General features: G+C 50.9%; 5 protein-coding genes across 5 annotated transcripts; 3 read left to right on the top strand and 2 right to left on the bottom strand.

Moving 5' to 3' along the window:
• Positions 1-92: 92 nt before the first annotated feature.
• SLA2 (Sla2p) lies at positions 93-4,111 on the bottom strand (the record flags this gene model as incomplete). Its single annotated transcript, XM_076628343.1, has 12 exons — positions 93-104; positions 172-1,632; positions 1,701-1,850; positions 1,924-2,259; positions 2,328-2,744; positions 2,808-2,944; positions 3,009-3,193; positions 3,260-3,398; positions 3,461-3,536; positions 3,596-3,738; positions 3,811-4,022; positions 4,101-4,111. The coding sequence occupies 12 exons, from the start codon at positions 4,109-4,111 to the stop codon at positions 93-95; spliced, it is 3,279 nt and encodes a 1,092-aa protein (XP_076491744.1).
• A 1,254-nt stretch (positions 4,112-5,365) lies between these two features.
• JCM6883_007511 (uncharacterized protein) lies at positions 5,366-7,843 on the top strand (the record flags this gene model as incomplete). Its single annotated transcript, XM_076628342.1, has 6 exons — positions 5,366-5,470; positions 5,815-5,877; positions 5,955-6,940; positions 7,003-7,334; positions 7,407-7,481; positions 7,548-7,843. 6 exons carry the CDS (start codon positions 5,366-5,368, stop codon positions 7,841-7,843), a joined length of 1,857 nt encoding a protein of 618 aa, XP_076491743.1.
• Positions 7,844-8,094: 251 nt separating this feature from the next.
• JCM6883_007510 (uncharacterized protein) lies at positions 8,095-11,298 on the bottom strand (the record flags this gene model as incomplete). The annotated part of the gene is made up of 8 exons (XM_076628341.1): positions 8,095-8,504; positions 8,572-8,635; positions 8,699-9,068; positions 9,133-9,363; positions 9,425-9,957; positions 10,027-10,083; positions 10,144-10,368; positions 10,441-11,298. 8 exons carry the CDS (start codon positions 11,296-11,298, stop codon positions 8,095-8,097), a joined length of 2,748 nt encoding a protein of 915 aa, XP_076491742.1.
• Positions 11,299-11,680: 382 nt separating this feature from the next.
• Positions 11,681-14,028, top strand: POL12 (DNA-directed DNA polymerase alpha subunit POL12; the record flags this gene model as incomplete). The annotated part of the gene is made up of 9 exons (XM_076628340.1): positions 11,681-11,718; positions 11,843-12,010; positions 12,069-12,286; positions 12,347-12,687; positions 12,754-12,957; positions 13,025-13,249; positions 13,318-13,526; positions 13,592-13,733; positions 13,816-14,028. 9 exons carry the CDS (start codon positions 11,681-11,683, stop codon positions 14,026-14,028), a joined length of 1,758 nt encoding a protein of 585 aa, XP_076491741.1.
• A 372-nt stretch (positions 14,029-14,400) lies between these two features.
• On the top strand, positions 14,401-16,515 carry JCM6883_007508 (putative Xaa-Pro dipeptidase; the record flags this gene model as incomplete). The annotated part of the gene is made up of 10 exons (XM_076628339.1): positions 14,401-14,712; positions 14,783-15,174; positions 15,243-15,408; positions 15,474-15,542; positions 15,612-15,667; positions 15,730-15,857; positions 15,946-15,975; positions 16,049-16,148; positions 16,218-16,325; positions 16,413-16,515. 10 exons carry the CDS (start codon positions 14,401-14,403, stop codon positions 16,513-16,515), a joined length of 1,464 nt encoding a protein of 487 aa, XP_076491740.1.
• Positions 16,516-16,898: the final 383 nt, after the last annotated feature.

The raw sequence follows: 16,898 nt of genomic DNA, 5'->3' as shown, positions 1-16,898 counted from the left end.
GAGTCACTTCTGATTGGTATTCCGAGAGAGATATAAGAATTTTGAACAAGACAGGAAGAAAAGACAAACAACTTCTTTCGTAACAATGACAACTAGATCGTATCCTGAGCGAGAGAACGGATGCATGGTCAGCTTACATCCCAAGCCAAAGAGGGGCGATGAAAGACTCACCTCTTCGTCGCGATGGTAATTCGAACGCCTGAAGATACCCAATCTCCGTCTCGCCTCGTTGAGCGACGCCTCGAGCGTGATAATCTCGACTTGGACCTCCATCTCCCTCATCTTGAACTCGTGTGCTCCCATCGCGTCTGGATCGAAATCGTCTTGTCGTTTCATCTTCTCCTCCGTGATCGCCTTGACTTGACGAACAAGCGCCCTACAAGCGTCGGTGACGGCCTTCGCGGCGACTTCGAGGTTCTCTTGAGTGCGAGACATGAGCTCTGATTTGACTCGCGAAGCTTGAACGAGTTGAGCCGTGGCCGAGGCGACTTCGTTCGAAGCGACGATGAGTTGTTCGAGAGTTGAAGATCCCTTGATGACTCCGTCGGCGGTCTCGATGAGGAAAGTCGTAGCTCGTGCGACAGCCTTCGCGGCAGAAATAAGTCCATCCGTCCATCGATTGTTGCGTTTGTAGAAAGCTTGAGCGGTACTCGATCCTTTTCCTTGCGCGACGATCTCCTGTTGAGAGTCGGTGGCAGCTTTGATCAGGCGAGAGATGGCGTTCGTGATGGCGAGAGCGGAGGCAAGGATGGCATCGTGAACTTGAAGATCCGTAGCGCTCGTTCGAGAGTCGCGAGGAGCAGACATCATCGCTTGAAGCCGTTTCGTCGCCGCTTCGATAGCGTTCGCCGCTGCCGTCATCTCCGATTCGACGAGATCTCCGATGTCGCCATTCGCCTTCGAGGAAGAAGCTCCTTGTTTCGGTTTCAAGCCTTCGACGGTCGAAGTGAGTTTTTGGAACGCCGATCGAACCTCCATGTTTTGACGGATGACGACCTCCTTCCTCGAGTCGGGAGCCATCGCTTGAAGTCGGTAAGATTGACAGGCGGTGAAGAATTTGAGAGCTGCCGTTCCAGGTTGTTTGCCGGATTGTGTGAGCGAGTCGATCGCGGAGTCGTCTAGAGCGAATCGAGCGAGTCCTTTCGTGTTGACGAGCACCTCCGAAACGGCTTGAGCAAAGTTGTTCGCCGTCTTGATGACCTCGACGTGTTCTCCGCCTTTGTCTCGAGAGAGGAAGAGGTTGAACACCATCGCGAACTCGGTCGCACTCGTTGTCGCCTTTTCGATCATCGATAGAGTGTATTCGGGAGTCGAGTTGGCGTTACCATCGTGCATAGGAGATTCGAGTTCGTAGAGAGAATCGTCGACCTTGTGAGCGCACGCTTGTAGGATCGAGTCGATAATCTCGTTGAACTTGTTCTCTTGATCGAGGACGAGGTTGTCGATTTGTGCGTTGACAGCTTCGTCCGTCGCGCCTTGATTGAGTTGAGCCTCGGAAAGTTGACGAATCGTGTCGTCCATTCCTTCTTGCATGATCGCAATCTCTTGATCTTTCTCCTCTCGAATTCGATCCGCTTCGCCTCTTTGATCGTCCATCTTGGCGAGAAGTTCGTCGATACGGTTTTGTTTGTTCTAAGAACGTGGATGTGAGAACGGGTAAGTCCGAGTTTCGAACAAGCGAGAAGAGAAATGAGGCTCACTCGGAGAGAATCTTCAAGCTCGTCGATTTGACGGTTGAACTTGTTCATGACACTCGAGACTTCGGATCCCTTCGATCTCGAGGCATCTTCGAATCGCTCTTCAGCGAAACGAAGATCTCGCTTGAGACGTTCAACTTCATCCTTCTGACTCTGTTCAGGCGAGTTTCAAGAGACACTGTGTCAGTCGAGAGCGACTCGGCGGAAGAAGCGAGATGTAACGTACCGACTTCATCCTGTCCAACTCGTGTCTCGCCCTGTCCCTCTCTCTGATCATATCGGCCAATTCCAAGTTCTTCGTCTTTACATCACGTTCCATCCTCTCCATTCGATCGATCGCTTCCTGCGCCGAGTTCGCCTTCAATTGCATACTCTTGTACTTGCCGAGCATTTCGAGGTGTTCGTTTCGTAATTGCGAGTACAGTTTCGCGAGAGCTTCGTATTTGTTTCGCCAGAGGGTAACTTGATCTTGTAATTGAGAGATCATTTGATCTTTCGAAGACATTTGTTGTTGAATCGACATTCCGACGTTTTGAAGTTCTCCTTCGAGTGCTTTCACTCGCTAGATTTGTGGCGAAGTGGGTCAGTTTCATTTCGGCCTTGTACGAGAAGGATCGAGAGAAAACTTACTGCGTCATATCTCTCAAGCATCATTTGATCTCGTTCCCACTGGCCTCTCAACCCAAGGATTTCCCTCTCAAGTTCGGCAATCCTCCCCTGATTCATTCCCATCATTTGTTGTTCCCTCAACTGCCTCTCCAATGCCTCTTGAGCTTCCCTCTCCCTCATCTGCTGCAATCTCTGCTGTTCGGCGAATTCTCGTTCTTGAGCTTCCTGTTGTTCCTTCAACTTGCGAGCTTCGGCTTCTCGTTTCGCGACCAAGGCGGCTTGAGCTCGTTCGTATTCTTCGAGAGCGCGGCGTTGTTCATCGATATCGATACCGGCGGTTGGGGAAGGAGCGGCGGGAGGTGGAGTGGGTTTAGCGGTTTGAGGTCGACGAGGGAGATCGGGAGTTTCGTCGTCACTAGCGATGAGAGAAGGGGGATCCTGGAAGCGAGAAGAATGAGCTTTGTGATATGTTCGAGTGAGAAAAGGATGTCATGGGCGTACGGTAGGAAGTTTCGGAACGTTGATCAATCCAGTCAAGTATTTCAAGTTCGAACACTCGTAGTAGAATTTGCGAAGCGAGAAGTGCTGATGATCGTATCGTTCTTTGAGAGGTTCAAGGGCATCCATCGAGTCGGTCCCTGGTATTTCGCACGAAGAGATTAGCTAGGATATCGATTTTGAACGGTAGCAGAATGGACTCACGGCGATACATAGCTCGTAACATGCTGATAATGAAACGGTAGATTCCGTAACTCTCCTTGACTTGAGGTACGAGAGCAGAGATTCGACATTCGTTATTCGCCGACCCTCGGAAGTGAGCGAAGATGAGTTTCTGGAAAGAGTCGATATCGTCTTGGAGATTCATCAAATCCATGATCGTTTCGAATCTGACGAAATCGTGATCGTAAGTTCCCCGCCTCTGCCTATCTTTGATCGGCAAGATGTGAACTCACCCTTCGTTAGGATCGTCGACACCTCGAAGCGAGATGTACTCTTCATATTCGAACAATCCGTTGAAATCCTTGTGCATCTTGTGGAATTTGAGTTTCGCAAGGATCAATTTGACGTAAGCTCGGATTAGAGCACCATAACCTGAGAGAGAGGGTCTGATGATCAGCACAGGGACAGGCAGAAAGGCATGGAAGCGATCTCACCTCGAGAAACGTCTCCTCCGACAGTTCTCGCACACGTTTCGAGCCAAGAAGTCTGGTTCTGCGCTTCTTTCAAGACCTATCGATCTCAGATGGGGATCAGTGGAGTGCCGATTACGAAATCAGAGAGACACTTACGACAGGGTGACCCTCTTGCAAAACTTTGTGAATCATAATCAACGCCTTGAACGTCTGTACTTCATCCGATAAGATTGGTTGAACCCTCAATCCCGACCAAATCGAAGCTGATGATCTGTAATCCCAGGTGTACACGATCGCCTCTACAGAACGCAATACAAGGTCAACACAAAATCCGATTTTCTTTGGAATAGATCCCTTCGAACTCTACTCACTTCGAACGTGTTTCTGCTTCGGAGCCGTCTCGTCCGGATTCGTAGCTTTCTTGATCGCGAGATTTAACTCTACTTCGGCTTTATCTTTATCGACTGGTCGCGTTGGATTGTGAGAGAGTTGAGGTTTACGTCGTTCAGAGTTTGAATACCCATCGTCGTAGTCGCGGTCGATGTAGTCGGAAGTAGCGGATTTGCCCGCCGATGATCGGAAGCTGCAGGTGAACACAACATTGAGAGTCAGCTTGGGAAAGGGAAGCCCGAGATGGGGGAACAACAAGTGCGGGACGTACAGTGAGGACATCGGAGGAGCGGCTAAGGACGTTTTCAGGGATTGAGCGTCAGCCTTCGTCGGGCGACCGTGCACAGCAGGGAGAGGTACTCACGAGTTGGGAGATGAGGAAAGTCGAGTGACGACGGTTGATCGGTCCGATTCGAACGGGACGAGCGTGTGGGAGTCTGCTCGGTGGATCGAAGTTGGGGGTTCAGAAATTGATTGATCTGAGTCGTTGAGCCAGGGAGAGCTGCGCGGATGAATGGTCGGAACGAGAAACGAGCTGCGTTTCCACCGGATGCTGTGAACCTCTCTCTTGTCTCTCTTCCTTTCACTTTCATTCCAGCTTCACAGCTCTGCCTCGGGGCTCCACGATTCCGAGCGTCCGCCTACCTGGTCGGAGCGCTTCTCCTCACTCCGGCTTCGCAACATTCCGTTTTGCTTCATTTTGGCACCGACACGAGGTGGAACAGCTCGAAGCCGATGTTCGATCACTCTCCAGAGTGTACATAATCATTGAAGACCGTTGACACCGGGAAGTAGCACTTTATCGCCCTCCAAAGAGACAGGAATCGCGTCCGAACGAGCAAAGCTCTGGGAAATCGGTCGTTCTAGCCCGATTCAGTCTCTATCCAGCCCCTGAGCGCCTCAACCCTCATTCGACTAGGTCTCAAGGCGATCTTCATCGGGGTCGAGCTTGCCAATGACTTGGGCAATCGATACTCTGTTGCTTTTCCTGAACCTTGCTTCGATTCCGACCTTTTTGCGGACGAGACGAGACTTCGCACAGCTTCGGCAGGGGCTCTTGCTCAAAGCTCAGTGGTCGCAAGGTGCACAGATCTTTGTTGCTCCGGTACTGAGCGCAAGAGGTGAACAGAGGGCAGCAAGTTTGAAGCTCAAGGTTTTCGCGCGATTTGACTTTCTCGAGGAGCTGATCTCCTCGGGTCCGGCCCGAGCGAGCTCCGACAGCTGCTAGCGCTACAGCATAAGTCCAACCAGTTCAGCAACTTGGCAGACTTGTAGACAGAACTCGAATCGAACGGAAGTTGCGAAAGCCTTCCATTTCTTTTTTGCGAGTTCTCGAAATGGTTGCGATAACCGTTGTCTAGTGTAGCTCGTAGTCTCCAGTGACTGCCTCGAACCCAGATGCGGCGCACGACAAACCCGATTTTGTGGAAATTGACAAGAAATTGATCTCGAAATCTTTCGAAATCTTTCGAAATCTGATCTTCCCCTCCCCCTTTCCCACGATCTAATCCGACACGTCGATACGACTCTAGGACGATGCCGCCCCGTATATCACCTCCAACAGGTCCAATCGCCTCCGGATCAACGCCCTCTGTCGCGATCGCCGCTCGTCCGAATCGACCCGTTTTACAGACTTCCAAGGTGCGTTCTCACTCCGTGCGATTAGCACGATCAGCGTTCACTATTCGCCAGGGAAGGTGGAGGAATACAATGGGCCAAGAACGACGGCCGATCGTCGCGAACTGAGGGAGTTGAGCTGGATCAAAGTTTGAGGAGTCATCGGCGGCAGTCTGGGAGACACAGGGGCACCGAGGATACGGTCGACCCTGATCAGACGATATCACGCTTCTTGCCACACCCCCTCTCGGCTAGACGCTGCTTCCCACCACTCTCGAGGAACCTCTCCGCAGTTGTGCTCGGCAATTTCACAAGACGCCGTCGATGATCTCTCACATGCTGATTCTCCCTTGTGATGCGTAATACAGGAATGGATTGTTCCTCCTCGACCGAAACCAGGGAGGAAAAGTACGAAAGTTGCAACTGCCGAGGTTCGTCTCGTTTCCTCGCTAAATTTCCTCGCTCGTTTTCCCCGACCACACTAACCCTCTTGCCTTCAACTGAGCAGAAGACTGGCGCAAAGTCATCACAGAAAGCGTTCAAGGAACGTCGTCAGGAATACGTTGGAGAGTTGGAGGAGAAAGTGAGGCAACTCGAAGCGGGAGAAGGAGAGAAATGCGTCTTTTACCAACAGCAAGCTCAACGCGCGAAGGCTGAATCGACGACTCTACTCGCTGAGAACGATCAACTGAGGAGAGAACTCGATAAGTTGAGGAAGGAGGTCGAAGGGTTGAAGTCGGTGATCGCTTCGGGAGAAGGAGGAGCTTCTTCGATCACGACAGCGAACAAGGGCAAATCGAGATCGTTACCGACTGACTTCGAGAAGGAAGACACTTCGAATACCTCGAAGCGACCGAGGAGGTCAGCAGCTGTACGAGCTCAAGCTGTCGTCGCGGCCGCCTCTTCTCCACCGGTTTTCTCTTCTTCGGCGAGTCTACCCCGACGACGATCTTCAAACGCGAGTTATATCTCGAATCAACCATCTCCATCCACCTCTCATCATTCGAATTCTTCCCCTAACTACCACCAATCCGCTCCAGTTTTCGCTCATTCGCCTCTCCACGAGAATCATCCTGCCTCTCCCGTTGCTCCTTCGCCTCAACCTCCCTTACCGACTTCTCACCTTCACGCGAGCTCTCAACCTCACAACACCTCATGCGGATTCTGTTCTACGAGCACCGACTGTCTCTGCGCTGAAATTGGCTACGAATACACGTCTTCCTCGACGACTCCCTCGAACCTTCAACCCTCGGTCTCCCTCAAACTTGACAACGCTCCCTCACCTCGACCTGATGATCCTCTCTACGCGAACGAATCGACTTTCGAACCAGCTGTTCCCCTCCGACTCGCGACGAAGCGATCCAAGGTTCAAAGCGTTTGGAGGATTGATCCGCCAGTTCAAGATACTTCAAAGTTCGAGACAGTCGTTGCTGTTGCAGAGAAAGCTCTCTGTAGCGGTGATCCTTCGAATTGTCCCGCTTGTTCAGACGATCCGTGAGTTTCTCTAGCCCTCTCTCCTCCTCCTTCACCTTACCGAGTGTGCTCTTTCTCTGTAGATTCGGCAAAGCTTTCTGTACGACTCTAGCCGCGACCGTCTGTTCAACACCTTGCGCAAACTGTCCAGGCAACTGCACTTCCTCAACTCCGAGCGGACGCATTCCGACTCCTCCTCCCGAATCTCACACTCCCTCGAACCTCCCCTCTTCGACTGCAGCGATTGACGCCGAAGAAGCCGCCCTCTTCGAATCGCTCACCGATCTCCCTTGTTGCGGTGATCCAGAATTGTGCGGTTCTTTGACTTGTCAACCTGCTTCGACTCCTTCGACGCAAAGTGGCGGCCCTACTAACTCCGATACGGTGTTGCTGCCGAGAAGCGTCGAACCTGGAGGTGAGTAGAGGGAAACTTGATCGATTGTTCTTGATCGGAACGCTGATGTTCCCTTTTTCTTTTCTACCACAGTTCGTACCGTCGAGACTGTACCTTGTAACGAAGCATGGTCGGTACTCAAAGCTCACCCGAACATCGCTTTCGCAAGTAAGTTTACACTTTTGTCACTTTCGTGTTCGAGGATCAGTACTGACTCGTCCTGAATCTGAACAGATCTTCAAATGCTCGCCGAGGTCGTTTCGAAACGTACTCACTGTTCCGGACCAGTCGCTTCTCCTTCGACTTCCAACTTCGGAGGATCTTCTCCTCAAACCCATTCTTCCACTCCTTCGCTTTCGAATTCGAATTCTTCATTGTCGGCAAGACCGCAACTCGCACCGCAGTCGATGCTGCAGTGTCAGATCGATGCAGGGGTCAGGAAGAGGTTGACGGTAGAGAGGGGTGCGGTCAATGAAGCGTTGGAGTTGCTCGATCGAGCGGCCGCGAGAGGTGGTTCGTTGAGGAAGTAGTCCCTGGAGACTTTTCCGCTGTGATTTGTTGATATTCCTCTCGCTTTGCTTTTCTCTGTTTATGGTGTTATTGGTTGTTGTGCAAAGGTCACTGCTTTTCTCTCTCTCTGAAGACACCGAGGAACGTTTCGAAAACTGCTTTGTTGTTCCTCCTCTTCGCTCCTGTATCTACAATTGGGAAAAGGATATATCTGTACTGTATGAAAAGTGAAGTATATTATGCTATCTACAAAGCTCGAAACACGAGAGCTCTAGAGGGTCTCCCATCTAGCGTCCGAAATTCCCATCAACCTCCTCACCAACTCGTCCCTCCTCGCAACATGAGTGAACTCGATCGTCTCTCCTTGATGTAATTCCTCGTGAGGTTTATCTCCTTCCCCTAATCCTCCTTTCACTTTCTCTTCCATCCTCTCGTTCAAACTCTTGAATCGCAAATTGAGTCCCATTCCTTCCAAATTGACGGATGCGGCCCATCCGAGAACGGTACGTCCGATCCAAACTCCTCGTTTCTTGATTTCGACGATATCTTCGATCGGTTTTTCGAACACTGGGTGTTGGATAGACGCTTTGAGTGGGGTGAACGAGATAAGAGACGATGGGGAGGAAGGTGAATGAGCGATGATGATGTGACCTGAAGTACCGTTCCATTTCGCAGGGAAAGCTGCGATCCCGAAATGGTTGAAAGTCAGCTCAGCTCGGATGCGAAAGCGAAGAAAAAGGTAGCTCACAGTGAGGAGTATGATCGTCTTTCGCTCTCGATTGATAGAACATGCGATCGATCTTATTTCCAACCTGGGGGGCCGAAAACCTCGTCAGTCATCGAATTCTTACGAGAGACAATAGATGAGAACTGACCTTTTGACGAGCCGTGTCACCTTCGACCTGTACGTCAGCTCTAAACGTCGCCGCCTTCTTCGCAACCTTCCTGAACGCCGAAACGAACTTTTTCTTCCCCGAATGAACGACCTTGTCTTTCGTCGACAACGAATCGTCTTCCTCGTCCTCGTGCGGTTTACCAGCGAGGGATCCAGCTTCAACACTGTGTGATCCTTCGGCTTCACTGTCGGAATCGTCGCCTTCGAGTCCGTTCGCGGCGACGGCAGCTTTCATGTGAGAAGCGGTAGGAGGAGGTGGAGGGAGAGGGAAAGGAGTGTAGGCTCGTTCGGCGACTCGAACGATGTGAAGGACGAGTTGAGCGTTAGTAGGTACTCCAGAGAAGATCGAGCTGAATGCATGGGAGATTCGTCAGTCGCCCGGGTTTGAGCATGAGAGAGAGGAAAAGTGCTCACTTTCGAAGATCGAGTTTTTCTTGCCAATCGGGTACTTTCTCCACGAACAGCTTGACTCCTCGAATGATGAGAGGTTGACCAAAGAACATGAAGCCAAATGCGAACGAGGCGAGTCGAGCCCACCATTGAATCGGAATGACGGCGAAAACGACGGCGACAGGGAGGAAGATTGAGGCAGCGAGCCTTTCCCGAGCATGATGTTGAGGGTAAGGTTTTGGAGGAGTGAGAGCGCTATGACAGTCAAGGATGTTCAGCAATGTGCGAGAGAGTGAGAAGAGAGAGAAAGACTCACTTTGCGAAAACTTCCATCAAATCCGCGAGGTTTCCGAGGGCGTCCTGAGTTTGCTTAGCCATGTTCCCAACCATCGCATCCCTCTTTGCCTTCGCTTCCTTCGCTTTCGCCTTTGCTCGTTGCTTGTCGCTCATCTTCCCTTCATCCTTTTCCTTATCCGCAGCAACTGCCAATCCCTCCTGATTCGCAACATCGTTGAGCTCGACTTCCTCAGCATCCAACTCACTCTCGCTATCACTATCACTATCGACATGTTGTTTCTTGCCCACTTCAGCGTTCCCTTGTTTCCCACTCATTTTCCCACCAACGACAACTCGAACTCCGAATCGTTGAACGACGTTCGTGAACTCCCAAGCTTGTTGTTCGATTTGTTCAGCTCGGGAACGATGTTCGATCGGGTGATTGACGACAGCCAACATGGATTCGTCGCCTCTTTGGTTTGTCGGGTCGGTTGCGGAAGGAGGTTGACCGGGAGGAGGAGGGATAGGAGGGAATAGGAATTTGCGTGATTTAGGGTAGACGGTGAGAGTGGCCTGTTCGAAAGGCGAAACTTACATGAGTCAGCTGTGCTCGAGACTGATGTGAAACCTCGAGAAACGAACAAAGAGGACCATGAGCGCTGGAATGACGAGACCGAAGGTAGCCGAGATGAAGTAGGCCTACGCGAAACGAAGTAGATGTCAATGCTAGCTTTGGAGGAGTAAGGGAAGAGAACTTACGGCACAGAAACAAGCTGTTCGTTTCTTCTCGAGATCGTCCCAGCTCATCAATCTCATGAGTTCCCTCGCAGTAAAGATGAGCCAAACTCCGAGAGTCGCATATACTCGTTCGAGGTTCGACTTGAGCTCATCGGAATCGAAAGGAACCGCGGGTAGAGTCGAAGGACGTAAATCGGGTTCTCCTTTCGGTAGTTTCGTCGGAGGAGTGAGAACATGGGCGATTTGCTGCAAATTCCGATGCCACACAAGTTAGGAACTCTCTCCGATTCCTATAATTGATGGTGTAGCGAAACTCACAACGTCGAACCTTCGAATCATTGCCCAAAGTTTGTCATCTTCCATTCCAGGTACGATCGTTCCTTTCGGTTCTTCCCCCATCACTTCTCGTTTATCCGCCTTGTGTTTCTCGACTTGAGCGTTGACGAGGTGGTCGGGAGCTTCACTCAATGCTGCAGCTTGATGAACTGGATGAATATCGTGACCGAGGGGAAGGACATGATCCGCGTCGGTTTCAGTGGAGGGATGTTCGGCGATATGACCTTGAGCAGAGGGAAGGATGGGTTTCGAAGTAGCAGGAGGAGCCGTATCAGCTTGACGAACGGGAACTCCTTGTTGTTGCGAAGTCGAAGTTTCGAGGGGAACGGTCGAAGAAGTTGGAGGACGAGCTACGGTCGTATCGAGGGGTACAGCGACGGGTTCTTTGACGGCTGGAGAGTCGAGTTGAACCTTTTGACTCGCAACGGGAGCTGATTCGGTCGCTGGAGCTGGAGCTTGATCTCCTTGAGGAATTGACCTCGAAGCTGGAGTTTCCCTCGACCCGCTCACTGCTTGTGCTGATCCATCTGATTCACTGAGTCGTTCCGTCCCGGGAGCAGGGGCTTTGTCGGCTGGGGAGAGCTCCGCAGCAGCTGGATCGACGGTCGATTTTCCTGCCCGGTCGAGGTGAGCTGATGCGGGTGAAGGAGCGTTGACGAGTTGATCTCCTGGTGCAGTCGTGTTGTGACTCGCTGGTAGTTCTGAAGGAGGAGTCGAAGTCGTATCAAAGGAGGAGGATTCGGTCAGAGAAGAGGTTGAAGTCGTTGAAGGAGCAACTCCAGGAGAGGAGAGCTGGGAGAAGTCAATCGGTGGTGCCGTATAAGGCGTTGTGGCGGACATGTCGGTCTGGAGTGGTAGAGGTCAGAGAAGGAACAAGAGTTTCACGTCAAACTCGAGGAAAACGTCATCCGCGAAAGATTAGCGAGATTTCTTTCAACCGGTAAATGCAATCTTGGCTTTGTCAAAGGTATTGATCTAGATCGCTTTGTACGAGAGAGTAAAGGGTTCGCAGCAGAGAGGGGAGGACAATCGGTCACGTGACTCGTTTCATTCGCGATTCTTTGCCTCGTTTTTGACTGAGCTGTTTCGATACAGTCTCGTTCGCATGGGACAATTACGTGGTCGAGACAGCTTGGTCCGTAACGAGCTTCGACGCCGCTGAATTCTAAGTCGCGAACTTTCAGTTCCCTCTCTCATCTACAACTTCAGCCAACTTTCTAGGATGCAAAGATCCAATGGTGGATTCTCTGTAGACAACCTGTGAGTTCTCTCCACCCGTCTTACGGCCACCCTCCTCGATCAAGACGCGTCTTTCAATCTACATCTTTCCAAGCTCCTCCCTCTCCTCAGAAGCCGACTGAGCCCCCTTTTCTGCCTATGATAGATTCAACTTAGGTGCAGACTCGACTCCGAAACGTTCTCGACCGGCTGGAGGTGCTGCTTCAGCGCCTCGTCCTTCCCACCTCTCTTCCTCCCCTCTCCACGCCCAACATACGCCGAATGCTCGACCTACACCAGGTCCCAGTCGTTTGAACGGTGCGAGCCCTGCGAGGTGACTCTCACTCGCAACACCCCTAACTACCCTAGCTGATCTTTCGCATTTCCAACAGTTCACTCGCTTCACCTGCGACTCCCGCTGCTCCCGCGATCCCTTTCTCCCAACGACCCGACAAACTCACCCTCCAAGAATCCCTCAACGACCACTTACCGCTCCCGACGTCGGCTGAAACGACAGGTTCGAAAGCTCGAGTCGCGTTGAGTAGTTCGAAGAATCCAGCGGATTATGATTATAGGATCGCTTATGAACGCGCTATGGATCGAAGTGAAGGTGAGCGTTCACTCTATCCTACCACGACGGAACGAGAGCTAATTTCGCCTCTGTGGTCAGTTCTCGACAACTTGATCGATGAAGCAGCAGAAATCTTCCGAAGAGATTACGGTATCGATGAATTCGGAGACCCAGGCGTCCAATCGCAAGAAGAGATCATCGCGGTCGGTCGACTCTGTGCCGAATCCGATACGGCGAAAATGACGGAAACTGCTTCGTACCTCGAAAGTTCTCGTTCTTTAGGATCGGGTCATCGAGTCTTGCTCAAGTTTGAACCGGATTGTAAAGTGAGAGGTGCACCGTATGGGGGAGGAGGAGCAGGGTTGGTACCGGGTTGTATGGTAGGGTTGAAAGGGATTAATGGAGGAGGGAAATTGTTTGCCGTGAAAGAGATTATAATGGTGAGTCTCTTCAAGTCATGCACAGGTCTTTAACTGTACACAAGCTGAAAAGATCACTCGATGTAGATGCCTCCAATCGATCCTCATTACACGGCTCCTTCAGAGCTTCTCGCTTATCAGTATGGAAACGGACTTAAACAACTCAACGGGAGTCCGATGTCGGTTATCGTCGCGGCTGGTCCGTATACTGTCGAATCGGATTTGGACTACGAACCGCTAGACGATTTCTTGGGTTTGGTCAAGGAGGAGAAACCCGATGTATTGGTCATGGTGAGTTTCTGCCACTCTCGAAGCTCTGCTGTCGCCTAGCTAATCTCGTCTAACACGATCGATCTAGCTTGGACCTTTCATCGACGCCTCACATCCCTCAATCGCAGCCGGGGAAGTCGACGAGTTCCCGACCGAACTGTTCCGCTCTCGAATCTCGAGCAAACTTGTTTCCCTCCTCGGCGCATCCCCTCGGACTCAAGCCTTACTCATTCCACACGGTCGAGATTTGACGAATGCTCATGTTGCGTATCCTCAAGCTCCGTTCAGGAAGGATGATTTAGGATTACCGAAAGTGAGTGGAACTGTCCTCGAATCCGAACGAATGCGAGATTGATTCGTAGACTTTGTTGCACCTCACAGGGAGTTCGATTATTACCGAATCCGACCTCGTTCGACATCAATGAAGTTTCGTTCGGTCTCACTTCAGTCGACGTTTTCTGGTCTCTCAAAACTCAAGAATTTTTCAAACGATGTCCCGACGCTGAACCCGCTCCAGAGGGTACCGCGATCGATCCCCTTGCGAAAGATATCAATCAAAGGGCCGGTCGACATCTACTGAGGCAGAGAAGGTAAGTCGCTCTTTTCAGCCTTCTCCTCGCGATTCAAGCTCAAATCGATTCGCGTTCTTGAATAGCTTCTACCCGATCTTCCCATCTCCACCAGCGGCGAAACGTCTAGACGGTCTCAATCTCGATATAACGCATTACGATCTCGTCAAGATGACTGCCGGACCCGATATTCTCATCGCTCCAAGCATGCAACGAGCTTTCTCTCGAGTTAGTCCCCTTCCCACCTCTCTCCCTCTCTCTCTCCTCTCCCCCGTTCTGGTTCTGACAATGTTCTGTTCGACGTGAGTAGACTGTCGATTCAGTAATCATGATCAACCCCTCTTTTCTCGTTCGAGACGGTTCCCAACCTGGTACCTTCGCTCGTCTCACGATTCATCCACTGGATAAAGACAATTTGAACGAATTGGCAGAGAATGGAATGGTTGATACTGGCGGGGAAGCGGATGAACCGGTTGAACATAGGGTTTGGGAAAGGTGTAGGGTCGATTTGATCAAGGTTTGAAACCAAACGAGTGGTGGAAAGCAGTCTCTTCGTTTCGCTGGAGTATGAGTCGGAGTCTTCAGTTGTGCTGCAATCCGGTCAGTGGAGTCGAAGGATGCAAGACGTCTTCGCAGGCATCGGAGGAGAGCTCGAGGAACGAAGTTTTTCTGCACGTGCGTCGAAAAGAGTCTCGCATTTTCGCTCACTCGCAGTCTCGCTTCATTGCTGTACCTCTGCATCCCGCCAGGACGTTCTGACTGCCCTCATAGCTTCAGGCGAGAGCGAAGCTTGTACCGCGTGGTCAACATTTCCAGCTTCCGTCCGAGACGTCTCTTTCTCTTCTCTGTTCACCTCTCCGGACCAGACTATCGCAAGCCCAAACCACACCACACTATGGCATCCACCGCGCCTTACCCCCTCCTCCACTCTCACCTCTTGATCAAACGCTTAATCTCTCTCAACAAACCCTCCTCGCTCCGTCCCGCTCGACACTACATCTTCCTCGAAGGTAGCAAAGTCGAATGTCGACACGACAGTGATCGGGAACTACCTTTCGAACAAGAGAGGAACTTCAGTTGGCTCTCTGGTGGAGTTGCTCCTCCCCATTCGGCTTTGACGATCTCGTATGAGCATGAAGGAGGCGAGGCGATCAACGAAGACGCTATCGAGACGAGGCTGTGGTTACCCGAGGTAGATGAAGCAGAGGTCAGTCCACTTAAGCTCTTCCCCTCATCGGGACTCTCTCTTACCATGTCGCGCTCGCTCCGCTCGCTAGGTCATGTGGATGGGTATGCCCCCTACTCCCTCCGAAATCGGTCAAAAGATCCACGTCACAGCGATCCACCAAGGCTGGTCTCGACACTCTCTGTATCCTCCTCCTCCGAAGAATCGAAACCTCGAAACGATCATTCATCATTTACCTTTCACGAAACCTCCAACTTCGATCGCTGCTCAAATCAACGCTCCCATTCCGACGAGTGAATACTTGTTGAAAGCGCTTCATGAGGCGAGGAGGAATAAAACGAAAGTCGAGATTGAAAAAATGAAGAAAGCGAACGAGTTGAGTTCGGGAGCTCATAAATATTTAATGGAATTGGTTGGGAAGGGTGCAATTAAGGATGAGAACGCTGCGGAAGCTGAATTCGTAGCTTATTGCCGAAGGAGAGGGTAAGTTTTCGTTTCTTCCAAGTTCTTCACCCATCCTTTTGCTGATTTCTCGCCCCGTGTTCCGATAGATCAAAGATACAAGCCTACTCTTCAATCGTGGCAGCTGGAAAATCCGCAGGAACGCTTCACTACGTCGCGAACGATCAACCTTTCCCTACCGAACCTACTCTCCTTCTCGTCGACGCTGGGTGCGAATGGCAAGACTACGCTTCTGATATCACTCGTGTTATCCCCGTACGCATTACATTTCCTCATCGTATCTGACCTACAGTTCTGACTCTCGTATGTGAGTCGAATAGATCGGAAACGGCGGAAAATTCACGAAAGAATGTGCAGAGATCGTCACGCTCGTTTGTGAGATGCAAGATGTATGGAATTCCGTCACATAAGTCGCTCTTTCGACGCTTCTTCGTTGACAGAATCCATACGAATGACAGGCTGCTTTCAAACTAATCAAACCGAATGCGAACTGGGAAGACGTTCAATTACTCATGTGAGTCCTCTCAATCCCTCATTCTTTCGATCATATCGAGTTGATGGGATCCACCCGAGTAGGCATGATGTCCTCATCCGAGGATTCCTCAAGCTAGGTCTTTTCGTCGTTCCCGAAGGTTCGGAGGACGAAAAAGTTGAAAAGATCAAAGCTAGCGGATTGAGTTCTGCTTTCTACCCTCATGCAGTCGGTGAGTCACTCCCACCTCTCCTAGCATCACCTTTCGAGACGAGCTCTGACTCCGTGATGGATGAATCTCGTTGTTATGGCGAAAACAGGTCATTTACTCGGACTCGATACGCACGACGGTGAGTTCCAGCGAGTCACGCATCGTCTCGTAGACAACGACTGACGATAGACTCTTCTTTACGGATCTCACAGTCGGAGGTCTCCCCGAAGGCCGCTCCACCGACCCTTTGCTTCGCTACCTTCGACTCCGAGTCCCTCTCGAAGAAGGGTTCGTCGTTACCGTTGAACCTGGGTAGGCTTCTATTTCCTTCTCAGTACGAGATCTGTAAGCGGGTTACTGAGAGGATGACGTCGTCAACAGATGTTATTTCAACGAATTCCTGTTCGCTCCGTTCAAGAATTCCGAATTTGTGAACCATGAATTACTCGCGAAGTATCTTTACGTTGGAGGAGTTCGAATCGAAGACAAGTACGTCTCTCTCCCTCTTCTTATCGTTCCTTCGCGCGGTGGCAGAGAACGAGACTGACTTTCGTTCCTTGTGGAAAAACTCGACAGTTTGTTGATTACGAAAGATGGATTTGAGAACCTCACTCCATCGTGGTTACCTCGTACTGTTGAAGAAGTCGAAGCTGTCACTTGTCCTACTGGTAGTGCTTGAACTTTGTTGCAATAACTCTCAGTCGAAGTTTTGAACTCCTGAGCTGCAGAGAGAGAAGAGGAAAGAGCACGAAAACAAAAGAGAGGGAGTTTGCGATTGCGAGTTGGAAAGCGAAAGAGGGAGAATTAGACACGACCGAAGCGAAACAAAGGGAACGCAGAGGGAAGGAATAAAGTTGGAAGAAATAACACAACCAAAAACACAGAAAGGAAAAGGAAAAGGGAAAACAACGACCTTTTTTGACTCCAACGACGACGACGAGAAAATAACTAGCGAACTACCCTCCCGACTTCCTCCTGAAAACGTACAGAGAAAACACACCCTCTCTTGACTGAACACTATCCCCTGCGTTCTTTTTTAGCGTAAACCGAAATAAATCCCTC

This window comes from Sporobolomyces salmoneus (assembly GCF_050403485.1).
Source record: "Sporobolomyces salmoneus JCM6883 DNA, S_salmoneus_JCM6883_v1_ctg1, whole genome shotgun sequence".
Taxonomy (NCBI): domain Eukaryota; kingdom Fungi; phylum Basidiomycota; class Microbotryomycetes; order Sporidiobolales; family Sporidiobolaceae; genus Sporobolomyces; species Sporobolomyces salmoneus.
The sequence above is the reverse complement of the archived record's forward strand: the minus strand, read 5'-3'. Positions and strand labels throughout refer to the sequence as shown.